General features: G+C 42.2%; 1 protein-coding gene across 1 annotated transcript in view; it reads right to left on the bottom strand.

The window, feature by feature from the left end:
- Positions 1-11,401: 11,401 nt before the first annotated feature.
- LOC120063945 (parathyroid hormone 2 receptor-like) overlaps positions 11,402-24,145 on the bottom strand; it is a 124,804-nt gene continuing 112,060 nt past the window's right edge. Inside the window, exons 11-14 of the mRNA XM_039014254.1 lie at positions 22,216-22,310; positions 20,478-20,616; positions 15,201-15,242; positions 11,402-11,809 (exon numbers count right to left, since the gene is read on the bottom strand). Coding sequence (XP_038870182.1) covers positions 11,402-11,809; positions 15,201-15,242; positions 20,478-20,616; positions 22,216-22,310 — 684 coding nt within the window. The remainder of the gene's footprint in view (positions 11,810-15,200; positions 15,243-20,477; positions 20,617-22,215; positions 22,311-24,145) is intronic.

Below are 24,145 nucleotides of genomic sequence, written 5' to 3'. Positions count from 1 at the left end.
GTGAGAGTGAGATGCAGAAGTTTGTGTTGTCTCACCTTAGTCTTCGGTTGTCTGTATATGTGAATGCTGTTTCTAAAGCTGTCAATGACTTCAAAAATGTTTTTAACTCACATCGACCAGGCAGGTCCAGACAGACACAGAGACCAGACGGACACAGATACCAGACAGACACAGGGACCAGACAGACCCTTGAATCCAGACACCTCACCTTACAGTATCATCAACGACTGACCAGGACACTTCTTATGTTTGTTGATTCAAGTGGTCTTAGGATGAACCTAATGAACGCTAGTACAAGTGTTACTCTAGTACCAGTACAGTACATTTGGCAAACTCAATGAACCTACTGAAGACTGGAAGATGGTTGGGGTCCAGATGAGATCTATAGGCCACCTAGGCTACATGTTTCATGTTACATGCTTGTCTCGCTGGTGTTGGGTTCGACATTTTGAACATTGAGATATTAAATAAATGATAGATAGATTCAAAGGAGAAAGTTAAGGGTTCTCTGTAGAAGGACAGATAGCTGTGGAATGTGTTGGAATGTGTTGGGGGACGGGAGCAGAGCACCGTGTTGATACAGGAAAGACAGATGGACATCTGTGGATTAGATGAAGGAGAGGTTGAGGTCAGGAGGTAAAGACAGGTCACCTGAAGGGAGTAATACGGGTTTGGGATCTTGTTACTCTTTTCCTGTTAAACCATAAGAAGGATTGGAGAGAAGGAGGAGTGTCTTAAGTGGGATATAAATATCTGGATGGGACAAATGTTGGGTTGTCTGATTACAGCTGTACAGAACCTTTGGGAAGAATTCAACTTGGTTAAATCTTCTCTAGTGTCCGTGGGTTATTTACTCTGAAAAATAAGAACCTAACACTGGTTTCAAATGTTTTCATGGGTGGCCATTCCTTGGTGGACAATCTAAAAGTTTCTGTTGTCACATTTTGATATTTCTCTTCAAGACTGTGCTGTCAATCAGAGTTGGGTGATTAAGAAGATGACCGGAAACCCCGGCATATCTTTGAGCTAAAAAGATGTGTTGTTGTTTCTTTACTCAGTCACTCACTGTCTATATGTGAGTAACAGTTTTCCTTCCATCCCTCTCCTCGCCCCTACCTGGGCTCGAACCAGAGACCCTCTGCACACATCAACAACTGACACCCTCGATGCACCGCTACCCATCGCTCCACAAAAGCCAAGGCCCTTGCAGAGCAAGGGAAACAACTACTTCAAGGTCTCAGAGCAAGTGACGTCATTGATTGAAACGCTATTAGCGCGTACCCCGCTAACTAGCTAGCCATTTCACACCGGTTACATGTGTTTCTGTAAAATAGCACTTTATGACTTTAAAGGCATGTTAGCCTTCTTTGTATGTGAAGAGAAAATGTACAGAATATCAGCATCCCTTCTTCACAGTTATACATTTCTCAAGATGCTCCTTTGTCAAAGTATGCATCGAAAATCTTGTTACTCTCTACCATACCTTATGTTCTCTCCATTCAATTATCCATCAAATAAATCTCCTTCCCTCTGGAGTTACTTGAAGTTAGGCTATTTGTTGTGAAGTGTTTGTTTGAGGTCAAGGGCATCTAGGTGGGAAGACATCTTAGAAGACGAAGAGAAATAGTTTATAATGGGCTACCATCATAGAACTCTTAGCAGCTTTCAGGAGCAACGGAGCAAAGCACACTGGCTGCTGATTGGCTAAGCTGAAAGGACCACAGGCTATAGCGGGTTGTATGTACTTTATGTATAAATACTCTTACAACAATAAAGCATCAAGCCCACACATCCTTGGTAAATACAACAATACACGCACACAAACACACTCCCTCACACTTAAATAAACTTTCTTATCGTCTTGTCAGAAGTTGGCAGGAGTTTCTTCATGTGCTTTCTGAGCCATGTCCATCTGGAGACTGCAGACAGACATGGTTGAGGGTCAGCTGGGTCTTACAAATGGTGATCAATGATATGAATAATTAAGATATTAATTGCTTTAGTGAGGGCTTCCCTCCAATTTTAATTTAGGCACATCAAATCGGGGAAGCGCTGTGTCGTCTTTTTGAAGTTTCACAGTTTGAACCAACACTAATTTAACACAGTGCCCGTCGCCTAATTAGACTGACTATGTGGGAGGGAAGGAAAAAACAGAATAAGGACAGCATCTTTTCAACTGGTGTTTGGCTAAGAAGGAAAATAATAGGGAGGAGATCACATTGACACAGAGTTGAGAAGTCAAAGATGATTTTACAGAGGGGACTTACAGAGAGGACTTACAGAGATGATTTTACAGAGGGGACTTACAGAGAGGACTTACAGAGATGATTTTACAGAGGGGACTTACAGAGATGATTTTACAGAGGGGACCTACAGAGATGATTTTACAGAGGGGACTTACAGAGAGGATTTACAGAGATGATTTTACAGAGGGGACTTACAGAGAGGACTTACAGAGATGATTTTACAGAGGGGACTTACAGAGATGATTTTACAGAGGGGACCTACAGAGATGATTTTACAGAGGGGACTTACAGAGAGGATTTACAGAGATGATTTTACAGAGGGGACTTACAGAGATGATTTTACAGAGGGGACCTACAGAGATGATTTTACAGAGGGGACTTACAGAGAGGATTTACAGAGATGATTTTACAGAGGGGACTTACAGAGAGGATTTACAGAGATGATTTTACAGAGGGGACTTACAGAGATGATTTTACAGAGGGGACCTACAGAGATGATTTTACAGAGGGGACTTACAGAGAGGATTTACAGAGATGATTTTACAGAGGGGACTTACAGAGAGGATTTACAGAGATGATTTTACAGAGGGGACTTACAGAGATGATTTTACAGAGGGGACCTACAGAGGGGATTTACAGAGGGGATTTACAAAGGGGACTTACAGAGATGATTTTACAGAAGGGACTTACAGAGGGGACTTACAAAGGGGACTTACAGAGATGATTTTACAGAGGGGACTTACAGATATTATTTTACAGAGGGGATTTACAGATATTATTTTACAGAGGGGATTTACAGAGATGATTTTACAGAGGGGATTTACAGAGATTATTTTACAGAGGGGATTTACAGAGATTCTTTTACAGAGGGGATTTACAGAGATTCTTTTACAGAGGGAATTTAACACATCATCCGGTTGAAATGGATCATAAGGACCATCAAAGGTATGTTTTCACAGTGGCTTTATATACACAGTAAGGTTTCTCCGGTGCTGTAATGACATTTGTTGGTTGCTTTTCCATCACTTTGCTGTCCAACTCATCCCAAACCATCTCAATTGGGTTGAGGCCAGGTTATCTGATGCAGCACTCCATCACTCTCCTTCTTGTTCACATAGTCCTTACACAGCCTGGAGGTGTGTTTTGGGTCATTGTCCTGTTGAAAAACAAATGATAGTCTCACCAAGCGCAAACCAGAGGGTATAGCGTATCGTTGCAGAATACTGTGGTAGCCATGCTGGTTAAGTGTGCCTTAACTTCTAAATAAATCACAGACAGTGTCACCAGCAAATTACCCCCACACCATCACACATCCTCCTCCATGCTTCACGGTGGGAACCACACATGCCGAGATCATCCGTTCACCTGCACTGTGTCTCACAAAGACAAAACGGTTGGAACCAAAAATCTCAAATTTGGACATATCAGACCACAGGACAGATTTCAGCCAGTCTAATGTCCATTGCTTGTGTTTCTTGTCCGAAGCAAGTCTCTTCTTGTTATTGGTGTCCTTTAGTAGTCGTTTCTTTGCAGCAATTCGACCATGAAGGCCTGATTCACGCAGTCTCCTCTGAACAGTTGACGTTGAGATGTGTCTGTTACTTGAACTCTGTGAAGCATTTATTGGGGCTGCAATCTGAGGTGCAGTTAACTCTAATGAACGTATCCTCTGCAGCAGAGGTAACTCTGGGTCTTCCTTTCCTGTGGTGGTCCACATGAGAGCCAGTTTCATCATAGTGCTTGATGGTTTTTGCAACTACACTTGAAGAAACTTTCAAAGTTCTTGAAATGTTCCGGATTGACTGACCTTCTTAAAGTAATGATGGACTGTCATTTATCTTTGCTTATTTGCTTATTTGAGCGGTTCTTGCCATAATATGGACTTGGTCTTTTACCAAATAGGGCTATCTTCTGTACACCACCCCTACCTTGTCACAACACAACTGATTGGCTCAAACGCAAATGAACTTTTAAAATATGTGTTATTTCATAGTTTTGATGTCTTCACTATTATTCTACAATGTAGAAAATAGTACAAATAAAGAAAAACCCTAGAATGAGAAGGTGTGTTCCATACTTTTGACCGGTAATGTACATACATACATACATACATACATACATACATACATACATACATACATACATTACATACATTACATACATTACATACATACATACATACATACATACATACATACATACATACATACATACATACATACATACATACATACATACATACATACATACATACATACATACATACATACATACATACATACATACATACATACATACATACATACATACATACATACATACAGTGAACCACATGTACATGAGAACTTAATAAACCTTAATGAACAGAACCCAACTGGAGGAATAACACAACACATTAATACATACATTGGCTGCAGTGCTGCAACACTGCACTCTTAGAAACTATCTAGAACCTAAAAGTGTTCTTTGGCTGTCCCCATAGGAGAACCCTTTGAAGAAACCTTTTTGGTTCCGGGTAGAACTCTTTTGGGTTCCATGTACAACCCTTTCCACAGAGGGTTCTACATGGAACCCAAAAGGGTACTACCTGGTTCCCAAAAAGGTCTCTCTTTTGGGGACAGCCACAGAACCCTCATGGAACCATTTCTTCTAAGTGTTTGGGACGTGATACGAAACATCTGCATATTCATAACAATTGAGAATTGCTAGGCTGCTTAAAGTTGTTTGTCGGAGAGTCGCTCTAACAAGCTTCAGACGTCATACAGTCTCCCTACTAATGGGCCACTGCGGTATAGTGAGAACAGAATGATAGGAAAGTCGGTGTCTTAGCCCTGGCCACTCCACATGTCTCCAAGTGACTCCTTTGTGCCATGTGTGTCTCATACACAGCAGCAGACAGGAGAAGACAGGTTCCCAATTAAGCTCTTAATTGAGAGAGAGATGAGGGAGGAGGACGACGACAACTCCTACCTGCCAAAGAGTATATCCCCCATTTCCCTATCCCTCTCCTTCTTTCTCATTCTTTCTCCTTCTTTCATCTCTCATCAGTGCAATCAGCCCCCACTTTCCAGGGAGTCAGATCCTTTGGATCCGAGCTCATCAAAACAGGCTTGACAGATAGAGAGGTGAGCTCTCTATGTGTACTGTGTTGATGCTGGTGACAGAGAGAGAGGTGAGCTCTCTGTGTTGATGCTGGTGACAGAGAGAGATGTGAGCTCTCTGTGTTGATGCTGGTGACAGAGAGAGATGTGAGCTCTCTGTGTTTATGCTGGTGACAGAGAGAGAAGTGAGCTCTCTGTGTTGATGCTGGTGATAGAGAGAGTAATGAGCTCTCTGTGTTGATGCTGGTGATGGAGAGAGAAGTGAGGTATCTGTGTTGATGCTGGTGACGGAGAGAGAGGTGAGCTCTGTGTTGATGCTGGTGACGGAGAGAGAAAAGAGCTCTGTGTTGATCCTGGTGACGGAGAGAGAGGTGAGCTCTGTGTTGATGCTGGTGACAGAGAGAGAGGTGAGCTTTCTTTGTTGATGCTGGTGTCAGAGAGAGAAGTGAGCTCTCTGTGTTGATACTGGTGACAGAGAGAAAAGTAAGCTCTCTGTGTTGATGCTGGTGATGAAGAGAGAGGTGAGCTCTCTGTGTTGATGTTGGTGACAGAGAGAGAAGTGAGCTCTCTGTGTTGATGCTGGTGACAGAGAGAGAGGTGAGCTCTCTGTGTTGATGCTGGTGACGGAGAGAGAGATGAGCTCTCTGTGTTGATGCTGGTGACGGAGAGAGAGATGAGCTCTCTGTGTTGATGCTGGTGACGAAGAGAGAGGTGAGCTCTCTGTGTTGATGCTGGTGACGGAGAGAGAGGTGAGCTCTCTGTGTTGATGCTGGTGACAGAGAGAGAGGTGATCTCTCTGTGTTGATGCTGGTGACAGAGAGAGAAGTGAGCTCTCTGTGTTGATGCTGGTGACGGAGAGAGAGATGAGCTCTCTGTGTTGATGCTGGTGACAGAGAGAGAAGTGAGCTCTCTGGTGACAGAGAGAGAAGTGAGCTCTCTGTGTTGATGATGGTGACAGAGAGAGAGGTGAGCTCTCTGTGTTGATGCTGGTGACAGAGAGAGAGGTGAGCTCTGTGTTGATGCTGGTGACAGAGAGAGAGGTAAGCTCTCTATGTTGATGCTGGTGACAGAGAGAGAAGTGAGCTCTGTGTTGATGCTGGTGACAGAGAGAGAAGTGAGCTCTGTGTTGATGCTGGTGACAGAGAGAGAAGTGAGCTCTGTGTTGATGCTGGTGACAGAGAGAGGTGAGCTCTCTGTGTTGATGCTGGTGACAGAGAGAGAGGTGAGCTCTGTGTTGATGCTGGTGACAGAGAGAGAAGTGAGCTCTGTGTTGATGCTGGTGACAGAGAGAGAAGTGAGCTCTGTGTTGATGCTGGTAACAGAGAGAGACGTGAGGTCTGTGTTGATGCTGGTGACAGAGAGAGAGGTGAGCTCTCTGTGTTGATGCTGGTGACAGAGAGAGAGGTGAGCTCTGTGTTGATGCTGGTGACAGAGAGAGAGGAGAGCTCTCTGTGTTGATGCTGGGGACGGAGAGAGAGAGGTGAGCTCTGTGTTGATGCTGGTGACAGAGAGAGAGGTGAGCTCTCTGTGTTGATGCTGGTGACAGAGAGAGAGGTGAGCTCTGTGTTGATGCTGGTGACAGAGAGAGAGGTGAGCTCTGTGTTGATGCTGGTGACAGAGAGAGAGGTGAGCTCTGTGTTGATGCTGGTGACAGAGAGAGAGGTGAGCTCTGTGTTGATGCTGGTGACAGAGAGAGAGGTGAGCTCTGTGTTGATGCTGGTGACAGAGAGAGAGGTGAGCTCTGTGTTGATGCTGGTGCTGCATGATGTTCAGCAGAATTTGATGACATTTTTTTTTTTTTTGATGTTGTGAAAATCATGTACAGTGGGGCAAAAAAGTATTTAGTCAGCCACCAATTGTGCAAGTTCTCCCACTTAAAAAGATGAGAGAGGCCTGTAATTTTCATCATAGGTATACTTCAACTATGACAGACAAAATGAGAAAGAAAAATCCAGAAAATCACATTGTAGGATTTTTTATGAATTTATTTGCAAATTATGGTGGAAAATAAGTATTTGGTCACCTACAAACAAGTAAGATTTCTGGCTCTCACAGACCTGTAACTTCTTGTTTAAGAGGCTCCTCTGTCCTCCACTCGTTACCTGTATTAATGGCACCTGTTTGAACTTGTTATCAGTATGAAAGACACCTGTCCACAACCTCAAACAGTCACACTCCAAACTCCACTATGGCCAAGACCAAAGAGCTGTCAAAGGACACCAGAAACAAAATTGTAGTCCTGCACCAGGCTGGGAAGACTGAATCTGCAATAGGTAAGCAGCTTGGTTTGAAGAAATCAACGGTGGGAGCAATTATTAGGAAATGGAAGACATACAAGACCACTGATAATCTCCCTCGATCTGGGGCTCCACGCAAGATCTCACCCCGTGGGGTCAAAATGATCACAAGAACGGTGAGCAAAAATCCCAGAACCACACGGGGGGACCTAGTGAATGACCTGCAGAGAGCTGGGACCAAAGTAACAAAGCCTACCATCAGTAACACACTACCCCGCCAGGGACTCAAATCCTGCAGTGCCAGACGTGTCCCCCTGCTTAAGCCAGTACATGTCCAGGCCCGTCTGAAGTTTGCTAGAGAGCATTTGGATGATCCAGAAGAAGATTGGGAGAATGTCATATGGTCAGATGAAACCAAAATATAACTTTTTGGTAAAAACTCAACTCGTCGTGTTTGGAGGACAAAGAATGCTGAGTTGCATCCAAAGAACACCATACCTACTGTGAAGCATGGGGGTGGAAACATCATGCTTTGGGGCTGTTTTTCTGCAAAGGGACCAGGACGACTGATCCGTGTAAAGGAAAGAATGAATGGGGCCATGTATCGTGAGATTTTGAGTGAAAACCTCCTTCCATCAGCAAGGGCATTGAAGATGAAACGTGGCTGGGTCTTTCAGCATGACAATGATCCCAACACACCGCCCGGGCAACGAAGGAGTGGCTTCGTAAGAAGCATTTCAAGGTCCTGGAGTGGCCTAGCCAGTCTCCAGATCTCAACCCCATAGAAAATCTTTGGAGGGAGTTGAAAGTCCGTGTTGCCCAGCAACAGCCCCAAAACATCACTGCTCTAGAGGAGATCTGCATGGAGGAATGGGCCAAAATACCAGCAACAGTGTGTGAAAACCTTGTGAAGACTTACAGAAAACATTTGACCTCTGTCATTGCCAACAAAGGGTATATAACAAAGTATTGAGATAAACTTTTGTTATTGACCAAATACTTATTTTCCACCATAATTTGCAAATAAATTCATTAAAAATCCTACAATGTGATTTTCTGGATTTTTTTTTCTCATTTTGTCTGTCATAGTTGAAGTGTACCTATGATGAAAACATTACAGGCCTCTCTCATCTTTTTAAGTGGGAGAACCTGCACAATTGGTGGCTGACTAAATACTTTTTTGCCCCACTGTATATGTAAATTATATACATATTTTAAACACATATTTTGCTGCTCATCTTTTCCCATACTTTTGACAGCTTTTTGCCAAGTGTTAGGTGGTATGGATTCTTTCTTGATCAAAGGGAACTTGTCTTAACAAGACCTCACTCTGCTTTTTGTCCCAATCAGACTTATTCACTATTCTCATTTTACCCCTGAACATTTAACAAACTGAACAACGTTTAAGCTTAGAGGTAAAAGGTGCTCTTTCAGATGTATTTTTCCATAAAGTCAGAGCTGTTTGGCTTTTTAGTCTTTCCGTTAATTCCATGCAATTAATTCCAACCGGAACCTGTAACTCTCTATAGAGGACTCCATCCATTGTCCCACTAATCACACCTCTTGGGGGCTGGGACATTACTATTTCACCACCACAACCCATGATGTTAGAGGTGCCACGGTGGTGCTGGATCAATGGGGTAGGAAGGGTTTGGCTAAATGCGCTGGCAGCCTGGCACAGAAATACAGGCCATTATAAGAGCAATTTGAATGGAGCACGGCTTGTTAATGGTCCTCTACTCTGGATCCAGTTCTCGCCCTCTACCCTATTCAACATCACCCCTACCTGATTATACCCAAGTGCATACACTTTAAATATATTTTTATCCAGCTGATCGCAGCCTATTTTTCAGGATTTGTGGACTAATTCACTGCATATATAAAAAATTACGAGACATTTGTGGATGTGGCATACCTAGCCTTACATAATAAACATATGATTTCACATGTGGAAAATCACATAATTTAACATGAAATTTCATATTTGAAATTCATGTTATCACGTTGCTTTACATGTTGTCACGTTATCACATTAACTTCACATAGGATCACGTGAACACATGAAAAAAAAAAATTGGAACACTTGATGTGTTCACGTGAAATTCACATGTTTTTTCCCCATAAGATTAATGTCAGTGTTAAATGAAAACTAGGAGAAAATGTCCTTTCATTCATCTTTTTCCATTTTCTCACCTGTTAAGTTGAACCTTTTGATTCTGTCAGGATGTATGGCCTCAACAGGCCTTTACCTAACTACCAGTATTGATCCTTTGGGGTTCTCCTGGCCCTCTGTTACATTGAGGGCCATATTTATTTGACTAAACTTTGACTAAAATGGCTTTACAAGAACTAGAATAGTTTTTGGTTGACTAAACGGAAGATACATGGGGATGTGCCCATGCATATATAGACTAACAAACATGACAGTAGAATTTAGGATCATATCTATATTTCCGCATATAGGAATCAACCAGTGGAGGACAGTAGGAATGAGCAGTAGGAGGATGGGCTCATTGTAATGTCTGGAACGCAATCAATGGAATGGAGTCAAACATGTGGTTTCCATATGTTTGATTTTTATGATAGTGTTCCATTTATTCCATTCCAGCCATTACAATGAGTCTGCCTTCCTTTAGCTCCTCCCATCAGCCTCCTCTGGACTCAACCATCACTAAAAGGGCATCCAAGAACTAGACTTGAATAGCCTAAACTGTAGAAATACAGTAACGGTTTGATTAGATTAGACCCTTGTCTGACAGAATGACAGTAAATGCAGACCTAAGGGAGAAGAGCTGTCTACAATGTGGACTGAATTACAGATGTAGGATCTTAATTTGAGCCAGTTTGCTACAGTAGAAAAACAATCCTGCAGCAACAGGAAATGTGAATTATGTGGATTATAATTAATGGACATTTTTGTAGGGGTTGTTCAATTTTTCTCGTAAGGGAAAATTAAGTCAGACATTCCAAAGTGGAAAGTACAAAATTCATAAGCCTTTTTAAACCTCAAATACACTACAAGTGTAAAATGTCCTATATTTCAGGAATGTTCTCCTGCCACAGGGTGATCAAATTAAGATCCTACATCTGTATCCTCCCTCTGTATGAGTGACAGTAACTCTAAAAGACAGAAAGAGTCGGGAACAGGGAGCAGTGAAATAACATTTATCACAAGTAAACAGATAAGCGAACAACAAATATCACTGAGACGTGACAGTAATATCATTTTAAGCCAACAATCAAGCCAGTCGCTGATAGAAATTAGCTTTTTTTAATGTATTTTTCTAGACTGGATAAACCTCAGCTTAAGGGGGCAATCACAATACTGTTGGCATTTAGACATCTGTCAGTCAGTCACATATCATTTTGGATTGAAAGAAAAAGTACTTTGCACAGACCAACACATGATGCCGTCCAGCTCCTATAGCCCTTAGAACTGACTGTAGAACTCCCCTGGAGGATGGATGTCTGAGTGTCAATGGCTGGGGAGAGTTTGGCAGAAAACATGGATCCTTGGCCCGAGATTGTTTATAGACAAAGCAATGCTTTTTTTTTGCAAGAAAATGTCAATCAATTGGCATGTATGTACAAAGATGAGACGTACAAAGATGAGACGTATCTTTTCTTATTTGTCAGTTTTTTATGTGGCGTTTGTGTGTGTGTGTGTGTGTCTTTACATGTACCTGTGCCAATAATCTGTATGAATGTACATGTGGTCCCATGTCTAGGGGCCAGTAGTCTTTGGTCTCTATCCCAAAGGCCTGTTGTTTTTCCCAGCTCAGTCACATTCAGAAAAACCTCCCGTCTCTCCCCATGTCTACAACGTCTCCTCATCATCATCTGCGGTCGTACTATTATTGAGGACAGGCATCGTCTCCTTCAGAGAGATGTCATCCACCTGCTTGGCACTGTCCTCCTCTGGTTCCTCAGGGATGGAGGGGATGGAGGGGTGGACGCTGTCTGGGTCTGAGTTACTGATGACGTAGCCAGGCAGGGTGGCGTGGGTGGACAGAGTCGGGGGTCCGTTGCTACGGTAGACACGGCTGGAGAAGAGGGTGGTTGATCGGATGGCGGGGCCGCCCCCAGCCAGCTGAGACTGGCTGCTGGTGCTGTTGTTGAGCCCGGTGAGCACTGAGCCGTAGCGGTAACGGCCACACACCACCGGAACCTTCCAGTCCAACGCCAGGTTCCAACGAGTCCATGTATTTTTGATCTCTGTTTGGACCTTTGGAGGAGATGAGGAGAGGTGGAGAGGAGGTTGTTGGGGGAGGAAGAGGGTTGAGGTGGGGTAGTCGGGGGAAGAAGAGGGTTGAGGTAGGGTGGGGCGGTTGAGGGAGGAAGGTGGGGTGGTTGAGGGTTGAGGTGGGGTGGTTGGGGGAAGAAGAGGGTTGAGGTAGGGTGGGGAGGTTGAGGGAGGAAGAGGGTTGAGGTGGGGTGGTTGGGGGAGGAAGAGGGTTGAGGTCAGGTGGTTGGGGGAGGATGATGGTGAGAAAGAGAGAAAAGAGGAAGAGGGTGAATCTTAGCCCTGGTTTTTCTTATGTCAAAATAACAGACATCTAAGGGGAAGCTCTCAACCTGAAGTGTCTTGTGCTGAAGGAAAGACCATCTATACTGTATACTGAGAAGATACTGGACTGACTGCTGTTACAACGGGAAAAAAATGTAGAGGGGGCAGATACGCGTGTGAACAACAGGCACAACCTTTATTCAAAGTTGCCAGATTGACACGTGTGTCCACTTACAGTGCTTTCGGAAATTATTCAAACCACTTCCCCTTTTCCACATTTTGTTACGTTACAGACTTATTCTAAAACGTATTAAATAAATGTTCTTCCTCATCAATCTACACACAATACCCATAAAGACAAAAAACAGAAATACCTTATTTACTCTACATAAGTATTCAGACCCTTCGCTAAGAGACTCGAAATTGAGCTCCATTGATCATCAGTTTCCATTGATCATCCTTGAGATGTTTCCAGGACTTGATTGGAGTCCATCTGTGGTAAATTCAATTGGTTGGACATGATTTGGAAAGGCACACAACTGCCTATATAAGGTCCCAAAGGTGACAGTGCATGTCAGAGAAAAAACCAAGCCATGAGGTCAAAGGAATTGTCCGTAGAGCTCCGAGACAGGATAGTGTCGAGGGAAGAGGAAACAAAAACATTTCTGCAGCATTGATGGTCCCCAAGAACACAGTGGCCTCCAACATTCTGGAATGGAAGAAGTTGGGAACCACCAAGACTTTCTGACAGAACTCCAGAGTTCCTCTGTGGAGATGGGAGAACCTTCCAGAAGGACAATGACAAGCGTCGCGTCTGGAGGAAACCTGGCACCATTCCTACGGTGAAGCATGGTGGTGGCAGCATCATGCTGTGGGGATGTTTTTCAGCGGCAATGACTGGGAGACTAGTCAGGATCGAGGGAAAGATGAACGGAGCAAAGTACAGAGAGATAATTGATGAAAACCTGCTCCAGAGTGCTCAGGACCTCAGACTGGGGCAAAGGATCACCTTCCAACAGGACAATGAACCTAAGCACACAGCCAAGACAACGCAGGAGTGGTTTCGGGCCAAGTCTCTGAATGTCTTGAGTGGCCCAGCCAGAGCCCGGACTTGAACCCGATATAACATTTCTGGAGAGACCTGAAAATAGCTGTGCAGTGATGCTCCCCATCCAACCTGACAGAGCTTGAGAGGATCTGCAGAGAAGAATGGGAGGAACTCCCCAAATACAGGTGTGCCAAGCTTGTAGCGTCATAGCCAAGAAGTCTCAAGGCTGTAATCGCTGCCAAAGCTGTTTCAAAAAAGTACTGAGTAAAGTGTCTGAATATTTATGTAAATGTGATATTTCAGTATTTATTATTTTACACATTTTGTCATTATAGGGTATTATGTGTAGATTGATGAGGGGGAAAATAAACAATTTAATCAATTTTAGAATAAGGTTGTAATGTAACAAAATGTGTAAAAAGTCAAGGGGTCTGAGTACTTTCTGAATGCACCGTATATCAGTACACTCGTAACAACCTAAACATTACGAAACTTCCACGAAACGCGCTGTTGAGTTTTGGCCACATGACAGAAAAATGTGACCATTCGCACAACAATCCTAAAATGTCATAAGAAATGTCTTACAATAATGTTCTACTATGCTAAGATATTCGATTATTTTATGTTGAACACTTTCATTGTGTGATCTTGCAGACATTGATTCAGCTTTGATCTAACTTTATTAAAAGAGTGCCATTTGCCAGAGTAGCCTGTTCTCTACTAGCAGAGCAGAAGCTTCGGGACCTTTAGCTATCGGGAAGAAGTTCCAGAAAAGTCAAATCCGCAGCCACTCCATACCAAAAAAAATCCCCACTTGGTCTGCTTCTCACTGTATTTTTCGCGGGGTCAGATTTTGGGGTGGAGTCAAGCCTCTCGCTTCGCTTCACTTCCTGTCTGCAAAGGAATGAGCGTTATTTCCACCCACCACAGTGGTAGTAGTTAGCATTGGTCACAGTCACACACTCATTAGTTGCTATATAAACTCAGCAAAAAAGAAACGTCCCTTTTTTAGGACCCTGTCTTTCAAAGATAATTCGTAGAAATCCAAATAACTTCACAGATCTTCATTGTAAAGTGTTTAAACACTGTTTCCCATGCTTGTTCAATGAACCACAAACAATTAATGAACATGCACCTGTGGAACGGTCGTTAAGACACTAACAGCTTACAGACGGTAGGCAATTAAGGTCACAGTTATGCAATCTTAGGACACTAAAGAGGCCTTTCTACTGACTCTGAAAAACACCAAAAGAAAGATGCCCAGGGTCCCTGCTCATCTGTGTGAACGTGCCTTAGGCATGCTGCAAGGAGGCATGAGGACTGCAGATGTGGCCAGGGCAATAAATTGCAATGTCCGTAATGTGAGATGCCTAAGACAGCGCTACAGGGAGACAGGACGGACAGCTGATCGTCCTCGCAGTGGCAGACCACGTGTAACAACACCTGCACAGGATTGGTACATCCGAACATCACACCTGCGGGACAGGTACAGGATGGCAACAACAACTGCCTGAGTTACACCAGGAACACACAATCCCTCCATCAGTGCTCAGACTGTCCGCAATAGGCTGAGAGAGGCTGGACTGAGGGCTTGTAGGCCTGTTGTTAGGCAGGTCCTCACCAGACATCACCGGCAACAACGTCGCCTATGGGCACGGACCCACCGTCGCTGGAACAGACAGGACAGGCAAAAAGTGCTCTTCTCTGACGAGTCACGGTTTTGTCTCACCGGGGGTGATGGTCGGATTCGCGTTTATCGTCGAAGGAATGAGCGTTACACTTTCCCAATCACCTTCATACAAAATGCTTTAGGCGCCGATGACGTGGACAACGATAAGGCAGTCCCTCGCACCTCTCTGATTCAGAGGGGTTGGGTTAAATGCGGAAGACTAATTTCAGTTGAATACATTCAGTTGTACAACTGACTAGGTATCCCCCTTTCCCTTTCCCTTTATTTTCGAACAGACAGATTTTGGGGCAGATTCAGCCCTCTTGCTTAGCCTCATCCTCTCTGGTTGAAGTTAGACAACTTACAGAGAGTGTAGAATCATCCACACTCACCTCTCCATTGCAGTAGCAGTAGATGATGGATACAAAGAAGCCCTGGAAGAGACAGAAGAGTTGAGAACCAGTGTAATAGAAAAGAGGAGTTTATTTTTGTGTTGCAGATTCTATTCAATTCCAATTCATACTCTAAAGCAGTGGAAGGTTTATAGCATTGCGAAAACTTTGTCAATCTGGTGACATATCCCAGGGGGGAAAAGTACAGATTGTAGTTTATTAATGGTTTAAAAAGGCTTCTAAAGTTTGTAATTTCCACATTAAAACATCAGACTTGATTTAGCCTAACAAAAAATATATCAACCCCAACAAAAATGTTCATTAATTATAATCCACATAATAATTAACATTTCCTTTTGCTGCAGGATTATTTCCATTCTGTAGCAAACTGGCTCAAATTAAGATCCTACATCTGTACCCTTCTCTCCTTCATTCTCTGTCTCTTCAACGTAACACATATTTACTGATATGGCTTATGAATGTATGTTTTGATATAATTCATATTCATTTTTCAACCTTTATTCCTCAAATCATTATTACTCTATATGAAAAGGTCATGCATTGATTGGCATCACTTCAGCTATATCTTACAGACCATTATATCTGTTCTTCTCTCTTTCAAATATTCCCCTTTCATCCACTCCTGCCGGTCTTTGTGCAAGCAGCAGCACCCTGTTGCGCTATGGAAAGGTTGCAGATCTATGGTGCTGACTCTCTTTGACTGAGCTAAATCAGGCATGTGACTAGACATGGTGTTGTTCTCACTCTTTTATCGCATCACCTCCTTCAGCTGGCAAACAAAGATACACAATGAGTCAAACTGTCATATTATTCAGTGATGGTGACTCATATGTTCACGCAAAAAAGTGGAGATGTAAACTTTGTACATAAAACACATAGCTATAATGTTTGTATGAATGATCCCCACTATACACTGTGCTATATGAAGAATAACTCCTTGGGGGAATACAGCTATGATGTACATGTAGAAACTGAATAATGCCTTGGGGGAATACAGCTATGATGTACATGTAGAAACTGAATAATGCCTTGGGGGAATACAACCATGATGTACGTGCAGAAACAGACAGAATATGAAGGAATTCCTTTTGCTAACTGGAGACAACGGGAGGCAAACACATTACAAAACGCATTTGAAACAAACGTGGAAACACAAACCATGAGGAAAGCTGTTGTCCTCTGGGTAATTCCATAGAAAGACAACTAAACAACACAGATGAAAGTTCGATACATTACAACCACTATTGTAGTCAACACAGTGATACATTTTGCGAGGCTAGTCAAACTTCGTAAGAAAAATCTTTGTTATTTCTGTCAGAACAACTATTAAAGCGACAACAAAGAGTCTAAGATACGATGAGCAGCTTATAAGAGGTTTCTGATAGGCCAGCTGTCAGTCAGAGTAGCTCTTTTGAACAACAGTTGATTGTCTCTATAAGTATCCCCTTTAATCAATCAATTCAAAATCATAAAAATCTGATTTGAAGCTGAAATGTTATATTAGTAGAATGATAATAAATTGTTTGGTGGTGATCTACTAACACGGTGTCCTACACACTATTACACTGTCTGGCTCAGCTGTGATCAACTGACTTTAAACAAAAGGCTCTCATGACTGACTGAGTGAACATGATCTGTCACAAGCCCTTGGTCCGGAGAAGGACCTTCCCTGTCTTTATTGGCCTCGGCTAGACTCGGTTAGACAGGGAGATGAAGGGAAAGTGCCAGGATGCAGGGAATCTTCCAACCTGCCTGAGGCTCAGTCTCTGAACTGTAGCAGACCCTGTCAAACCACACCAGTCTGAGTGAACTGTACAGAGTGAACGCTACAGAGCGAATTCTACAGAGCAAAGTAGCTTTCACTGCTTAACTCCTGTCCCAAAGTCTTTTTATTTGTTACTACTTTAACTTCTTGACGCTAGGGGTCAGATTAAAAAAAATAAAAAAAATAATAAATAACGTTCCCAAGGTAAACGGACTATTTCTCAGGTCCAGATCGTAGAATATGCATATAATTTACAGATTAGGATAGAAAACACTCCAAAGTTCCCAAAACTGTCAACATATTGTCTGTGAGTATAACAAAACTGATTCTGCAGGCGAAAACCTGAGAAAATATAACCCGGAAGTGATATATATATTTTTTTAATCTGTGTTTCCTGGCCAGTCTTTCTTCCATTTAAAGGGATATCAACCATATTCCTTTTCCAATGGCTTCCTCAGGCTGTGACCAGGCTTTAGACATAGTTTCAGGCTTTTATTTTTAAAAATGAACAAGATTTTTCAAAAGTAGTCAGGTGTCCTCTGAATAGTTCCTGCGCGCGAGAGGGGAGCTCTCCATTTTCCTTTTCTCTCTTATTGAATAGGTTACGGTCCGGTTGAAATATTATCGATTATGTTTGTTAAAAACAACCTGAGGATTGATTATAAAAAACATTTGACATGTTTCTACGACCATTACGGATACTTTTTGGAATGTTCGTCGAACGGAACGAGGCTGTAGTTTTCTCAACATAACGCGCAACCCAAATGGCGTTGTTTTGTTATAAAAGTAATATTTATCGAACAAAAATAACATTTAATGTGTAACTGGGAGTCTCGTGAGTGCAAACATGCGAAGATTATCAAAGGTAAGCGATTAAGTTTATTGCTTTTCTGACTTTCGTGACCATGCTAATTTGGGGCTAGCTGTTGTAGCATTGATTGATACACTCACAAAAGCTTGGATTTCTTTCTCTGTAAAGCATATTTTCAAAATCTGACACGATAGGTGGATTAACAACAAGCTAAACTGTGTTTTGGTATATTTCACTTGTGATTGCATGATTATAAATATTTTTTGTAATATTTTTGAATTTGGCGCCCTGCAATTCAGCGGTTGTTTAGGGAAATGATCCCGTAATCGGGATCTGTGCGCAGAAAGGTTAAAGCTTTATTTTAAAACTGGATCCTATTTCATTTAATTGAATACTGTTTTATCAGCTTTCAGAGACACTTTCAATTTTGAGGCGTGAGAGAGTTCTCATGTGGAATTCAAATTGTGTACGTCCCCTCCCCCCCAAAAACCTCATTCAATTTAACGATTTGGCTTCAACGGGTGGGGTACCTCTTTCAGAATATAGTGGCTTATTCTGCCACATCAGTTAATTCATTAGGAAAACAGCATAGAACACAGTTATAAAGGTAATGATGGGTTACATGCACTAACCTTGATTTTACTAACTATTATGAGCTAGGCCTACCGAACATAGTAAACACCATCCCTTTACAGTGGATACTGTTTGTTATCTATGCTGTACATCCGGGCTGCCCAACCCTCTTCCTGGAGATCTACTGTCCTGTAGGTTTTCAGTCCAACCCTAATTTAGCATATCTGATTCAGCTAGTTAAGGTCTTGTTGAGCAGTTAATTTGTAGAATCAGGTGTGTTAAATTAGGGTTGGACTGAAAACCCACAGGATGGTAGATCTCCAGGAAGAGGGTTGGACTGAAAACCAAAAGGACGGCAGATCTCCAGGAAGAGGATTGGACTGAAAACCCACAGGACGGTAGATCTCCAGGAAGAGGGTTGGACTGAAAACCCAAAAGGACGGTAGATCTCCAGGAAGTTGGTTGGACTGAAAACCCACAGGACGGTAGATCTCCGGGAAGAGGGTTGGACTGAAAACCCACAGGACAGTAGATCTCCAGGAAGTTGGTTGGACTGAAAACCCACAGGACAGTAGATCTCCAGGAAGAGGGTTGGACTGAAAACCCACAGGATGGTAGATCTCTAGGTAGAGGGTTGGACTGAAAACCCACAGGACGGTAGATCTCTAGGTAGAGGGTTGGACTGAAAACCCAGAAGACGGTAGATCTCTAGGAAGAGGGTTGGACTAAAACCCAAAAGGACGGTAGATCTCCAGGAAGAGGGTTGGACTGAAAACCCACACGACAGTAGATCTTCAGGAAGAGGGTTGGACTGAAAACCCACAGGACGGTAGATCTCCAGGAAGAGCGTTGGGCAGCCCTGCTGTACATAGTCACTTTGCAAATGACCTTGACTAACCTGTACCCCCGCACATTGACTTGGTACTGGTACCTCCTGTATAAAGCCTCGATATTGTTATGTACATTTCTTGTGTTACTTTTTGATTGATTTGATTTATAAAAAATGTAAATATTTTCTTAACTTTATTTCTTGAACTGCATTGTTGGTTAAGGGCTTGTGAGTAAGCATTTCACGGTAAGGTCTACACCTGTTGTATTCAGCGCATGTGACAAATAAAAGTTGATTTGATGTGAAAATAAATCAACAGTATAGTATGTGACTATGGGCTCCAAAAGAGAGTGAGACACATATGGTATTGGCACCACTGTTCCAACTGATTGTATGATTCAGAGCACATTAAGAGCAGCCCTTCCCATTACCTGTGGGCCAGGGTCATTGGAAGTGTTGCTACTGGAGTGCACTATAGCAGCCTCTCTGTTATTGTTCCTAGTAGATTGCTCTCCTCTCTCCAGGGAGTAAGGGTCATCTATTGATATCACCTTCTCAGTAGAAGGATCTCTAGTAGAGATGTTTTCTGGAGGCAAAATTTGGCTCATTTTCCAAATTTTCCTGCAGGTACTGTATCCAGGTTTAGACTGCGAGGGCCAGTTTGTGCTAAGGAGGAAGATGATAATGAGGAGGAAAATGATAATGTAGGAAGTACAGTAGCAATCAGTTGTATTGACCATCTCTCCCAAAGCTTATGTCAGAGTTTTGAATAGGCTAATAATGTCACTGGTCTGTGGAGATAGATAAAGGTAAGATTGATGAAGCAAATCGTAATTTCATTGCTTGTTTTTTTGATGGATGTTGGTGGGACTATGGCCACAAAGAGCCTAACTTCCCTCAGGTGAGAAATTATGTTTAGGGGTTAAAGTTCAAACAGTGTTGGAAAGTAAAGTTCTCCCTCAAGTTGCGAAGAAATTACTGCAGATGTAGCATCTTAATTGGATCACTCTTTTGTTGCTGAGAATGTAAAACTTGCAGTCTATTTGAGTTTTAAAAAGGCTTCTAAAGTTGGTAATTTCCACTATGAAAATTCTATCTTCATTTGCCTTAATGAAAAATCTATCAATCCCTACAAAAATGTAAATGTAATTATAATCCACATAATAATTCACATTTCCTGTTGCTGCAGGACTATTTCCCTGCTATAGGAAACTGGCTCAAATGAAGGTTCTACATCTGTACCTAATTTTCAAAAAGATGGTATGAATAACCAGTTACCTGGAAGGAGTTGAAGAAGAGCTCGAAGTACATCCTGACCTCCCAGCTGAGGCCCTGGAAGGTGTGAGGCATCCCCACAAACACAATGTAGTGGACCCCAAACACCAGCACCAGCACCAGGGTGGACTTAGCCAACTTCCTGTGGGTACAGACACAAGCAACAGGTTGGAGAGGATCAGTTTGAGCAAGACAAGACAAGATGCTGAATCTTTATCTCATAATAGGTCGTTATTTGGGATGGAAGGTGATCAGTAATTCTGCGCAGTCAGACTTCAATGTAGTTATTTTTGTCACACACAGAAAGACTGAAGGTCGTCTTTACATCGCAGTGGATTCAGCCATGACATCGACACTCACCAACAACTCCCTGTTTAGTAAACAGGGTTTCACATGTCACAGATGGCCATTAGTCATGCCACATTTGCAAAATTCTGCTTTCCTCGCCAAAGGGGTCTGTGGTTCTTCCCCTCAGATCTGATCTGTATTAATTATCTATCTAAACAATCTCCCGATCCATCAGTGAAAATGCCAATAAGCAACGAAACCTGCCGGTAATTATAAAGCATTTATAAATGGCCTGTAGGCAGACGTCAGATGGGGAAAATGGTGTAAATGGTGTGTAAATGGCACATTTAGTTAAGATGGGAGCGTGCCTCCCTCATATCTGTCATCATCATTCATGCTACAGTCCAGTGAACACGACTGACGCCCACAGCAGGGTTGACAGTCTCCTGCAGGGTAATGTTCTCCTGGTCTGTAAGGTGACTCAGACGCTGGTGTGTGTAAGGTGACTCAGACGCTGGTGTGTGTGTGTGTATGAATGTGCATGTGTGTGCCTGTGTGTGTATGAATGTGCATGTGTGTGCCTGTGTGTGTGTGTGTGTATGAATGTGCATGTGTGTGCCTGTGTGTGTGTGTGTGTATGAATGTGCATGTGTGTGCCTGTGTGTGTGTGTATGAATGTGCATGTGTGTGCCTGTGTGTGTGTGTGTGTGTGTGTGTGTGCCTGTGTGTGTGTGTATGCGTTGTATAACTGTTATTAAGCCTAGCAGAGTGACGTGGGGCTTCGACCCTGGTGGAAACACTCTGGATCAGTCCCTGATGGCACTCTATTCCCATTATAGTGCACTACTTTAGACCAGAGCCCTATGGGCCGTATTCAAAAGTAGTGCACTATATAGGGAACACTAGGGGTGAGATTTGAGACGCACCCTCTGAATGAACCTCGGAAGAACTCTAACCTCCCCAACACGCAGCCCTATCATTACAGAGGCTTTCAACATCCACTATGGATGTTGTTCAGTAGCATCATGGGTAATTGCAGATAGAAAATAATAGCAACTAATATGTGCTTTTGTGTATGTTTTATGGTGTTTCATCCCACTTTGGAACGATAACGAAGCAGAGGAGATTTCAGACCGAACATAAATTCTAAGCTAGTGGCAAGAGATTTCGCACCCAAGACAAAATGTACACCCATATCAAGTCATTGTTAAAAGGGAACATTAAAGGAAGTACAGAAGGTAACAGCACAAGAGGCAAAGCAGTCTGAATATAGTTGTGAATATAGTTTGTCTATAACCTTCTGAAATTATGAGTGCTTTTTAATCAACAGTGTTCAACTCTACAGCAGAAAAAAAGGTAAAATGCCTTACTACAGTTGACTTTCCGTGTGATCAATAGACATTCAAATAACTAGTGGGTCCTCACAGAAATCTTTTGCCATCTTTTTACCCACCTGTACTGTTTTCTTGTGTCGTATCTCCCTGCGTTGGTCTCCCTGATCTTTGTTGCCAGCACTCGTACAATGTTCACAAAAAGGATAAAATTCAGCTGAGAAGACAATTGGAAAAAATTCTAATTAGCTGAACCAGAGATAATAGACACTTGATTGCAGAGAGTACAAGCCCTCTGCTTGAAACATATTCCCTCATTTCTCTAATCTCCTCACTTCTCTAATCTCCTCTCAATTCTATCTCAAAAGCCCATCTTCTTAGCACTTAATATCTCTTTACAATCCATTGAGAGATAACATGGGCTTGACTGTCAGGGGGCATTGAAGCATGTTGATACATGATATAGCGTTGGGTAGGTTACTTTCTAAATGTAATCAGTTACAGTTACATGTCCAAAATTGCAACCAGTAACATGTCCATAACTGTAATCAAAATTCAGTAATGTAATCTGATTACTTTCAGTTACTTTCCCCTTAAGAGGCATAAGAAGAGGACAAAAACGAGCCATAAAATGCATTTGCTGTGTCATGATGGAACAAACTTACATTTGCGCCTTATTTAAATGCTGAATTGAATGTCATTAGAAATGTTTCTTAACATATTTTTCTGCAAAAATTATTTCTGAATTAAAAAGTAATCCAAGAAGTAATCATCTAGTTTTTCGAAGGTATCTGTATTCTGATTACAATATTTTTCACTGGTAACATAACTGATTACGGTTAAGAAAGAAAGTAATCCATTACATGTAATCAGTTACTCACGAACCCTGATGATAGACCATACAGTGCCTGGACATGTGAAAACACAGGTTCTATCTACCATGGTATATCAGTGCATCAAGCAATTCAGTACAAGTACGAGTTAAAGAACTCCAAATATAATATAATAAATAAATAAGAGATTACAGGCTTTGAAATAGGGTACAAGGAGGGTTCCGCATATTGAGAGAGTATTCGATTCCAAACTCATCATTTTGCCTGACTCATATACAGAATCAGGTCATTGTTCCGTTCATGATGAATGATCGATTCTCTCTGAGGAACACCTCAGCGACAGGTGAAAATGGCATGATGAAAAGTATTAATTTTGAAACGTGTGGCAATCAGTTGAATGCCTTTTGCCTCAGTATAATTAATTAATTAGAAAAACGCAAATTGAACGTTTCCGTATTTAGGCTTTCATTCTGACAGAGGGCTCTTAGAATGGGGCTCATAATGGAACTCAACATCCATTAAACAACCTGTCACTTTGTATGAGGAAACCATGACAACATGAATACAGAATTCATTAAAACCATGACAATGAATACGGAATACATTAAAACCATGACAATGAATACAGAATAGATTAAAACCATGACAATGAATACAGAATACATTAAAACCATGACAATGAATACAGAATACATTAAAACCATGACAATATGGATACATTAAAACCACAACAATATGAATACATTAAAACCACAACAATATGAACACAAAAAAACACATCAATAGTCAGTTACACAACTGAACGCCTTCCGCATTTAACCCAACCCCTCTGAATCAGAGAGGTGCAGGGGCTGCCATAATTAACATCCACGGCGCCCGAGGAACAGTGGGTTAACTGCCTTGCTCAGGGGCAGAATGACAGATTTTTACCTTGTCAGTTCAGGGATTCGATCCAGCAACCTTTCGGTTACTGGCCCAATGCTCTAACCACTAGGCTACCTGCCACCCCATCAATATGAATGCAGAATACGTTAAAAAAAGGTAGTCTCATCTCAGAGTGATTGGTTATTGTGCCATCCATTGCAGTGGGAACAGAATTGCTATGGATGGCATTTTAATTTTGTAATCTCAACCATATCACTGAAAGACATCCCATTCATAAGGAGTAAATATGTACATATACATTTGACAAGAAAACTCTATGATAAGCTCAATGATA

This window comes from Salvelinus namaycush, chromosome 19 (assembly GCF_016432855.1).
Source record: "Salvelinus namaycush isolate Seneca chromosome 19, SaNama_1.0, whole genome shotgun sequence".
NCBI classification, from domain to species: Eukaryota; Metazoa; Chordata; class Actinopteri; order Salmoniformes; family Salmonidae; genus Salvelinus; species Salvelinus namaycush.
The sequence above is the reverse complement of the archived record's forward strand: the minus strand, read 5'-3'. Positions and strand labels throughout refer to the sequence as shown.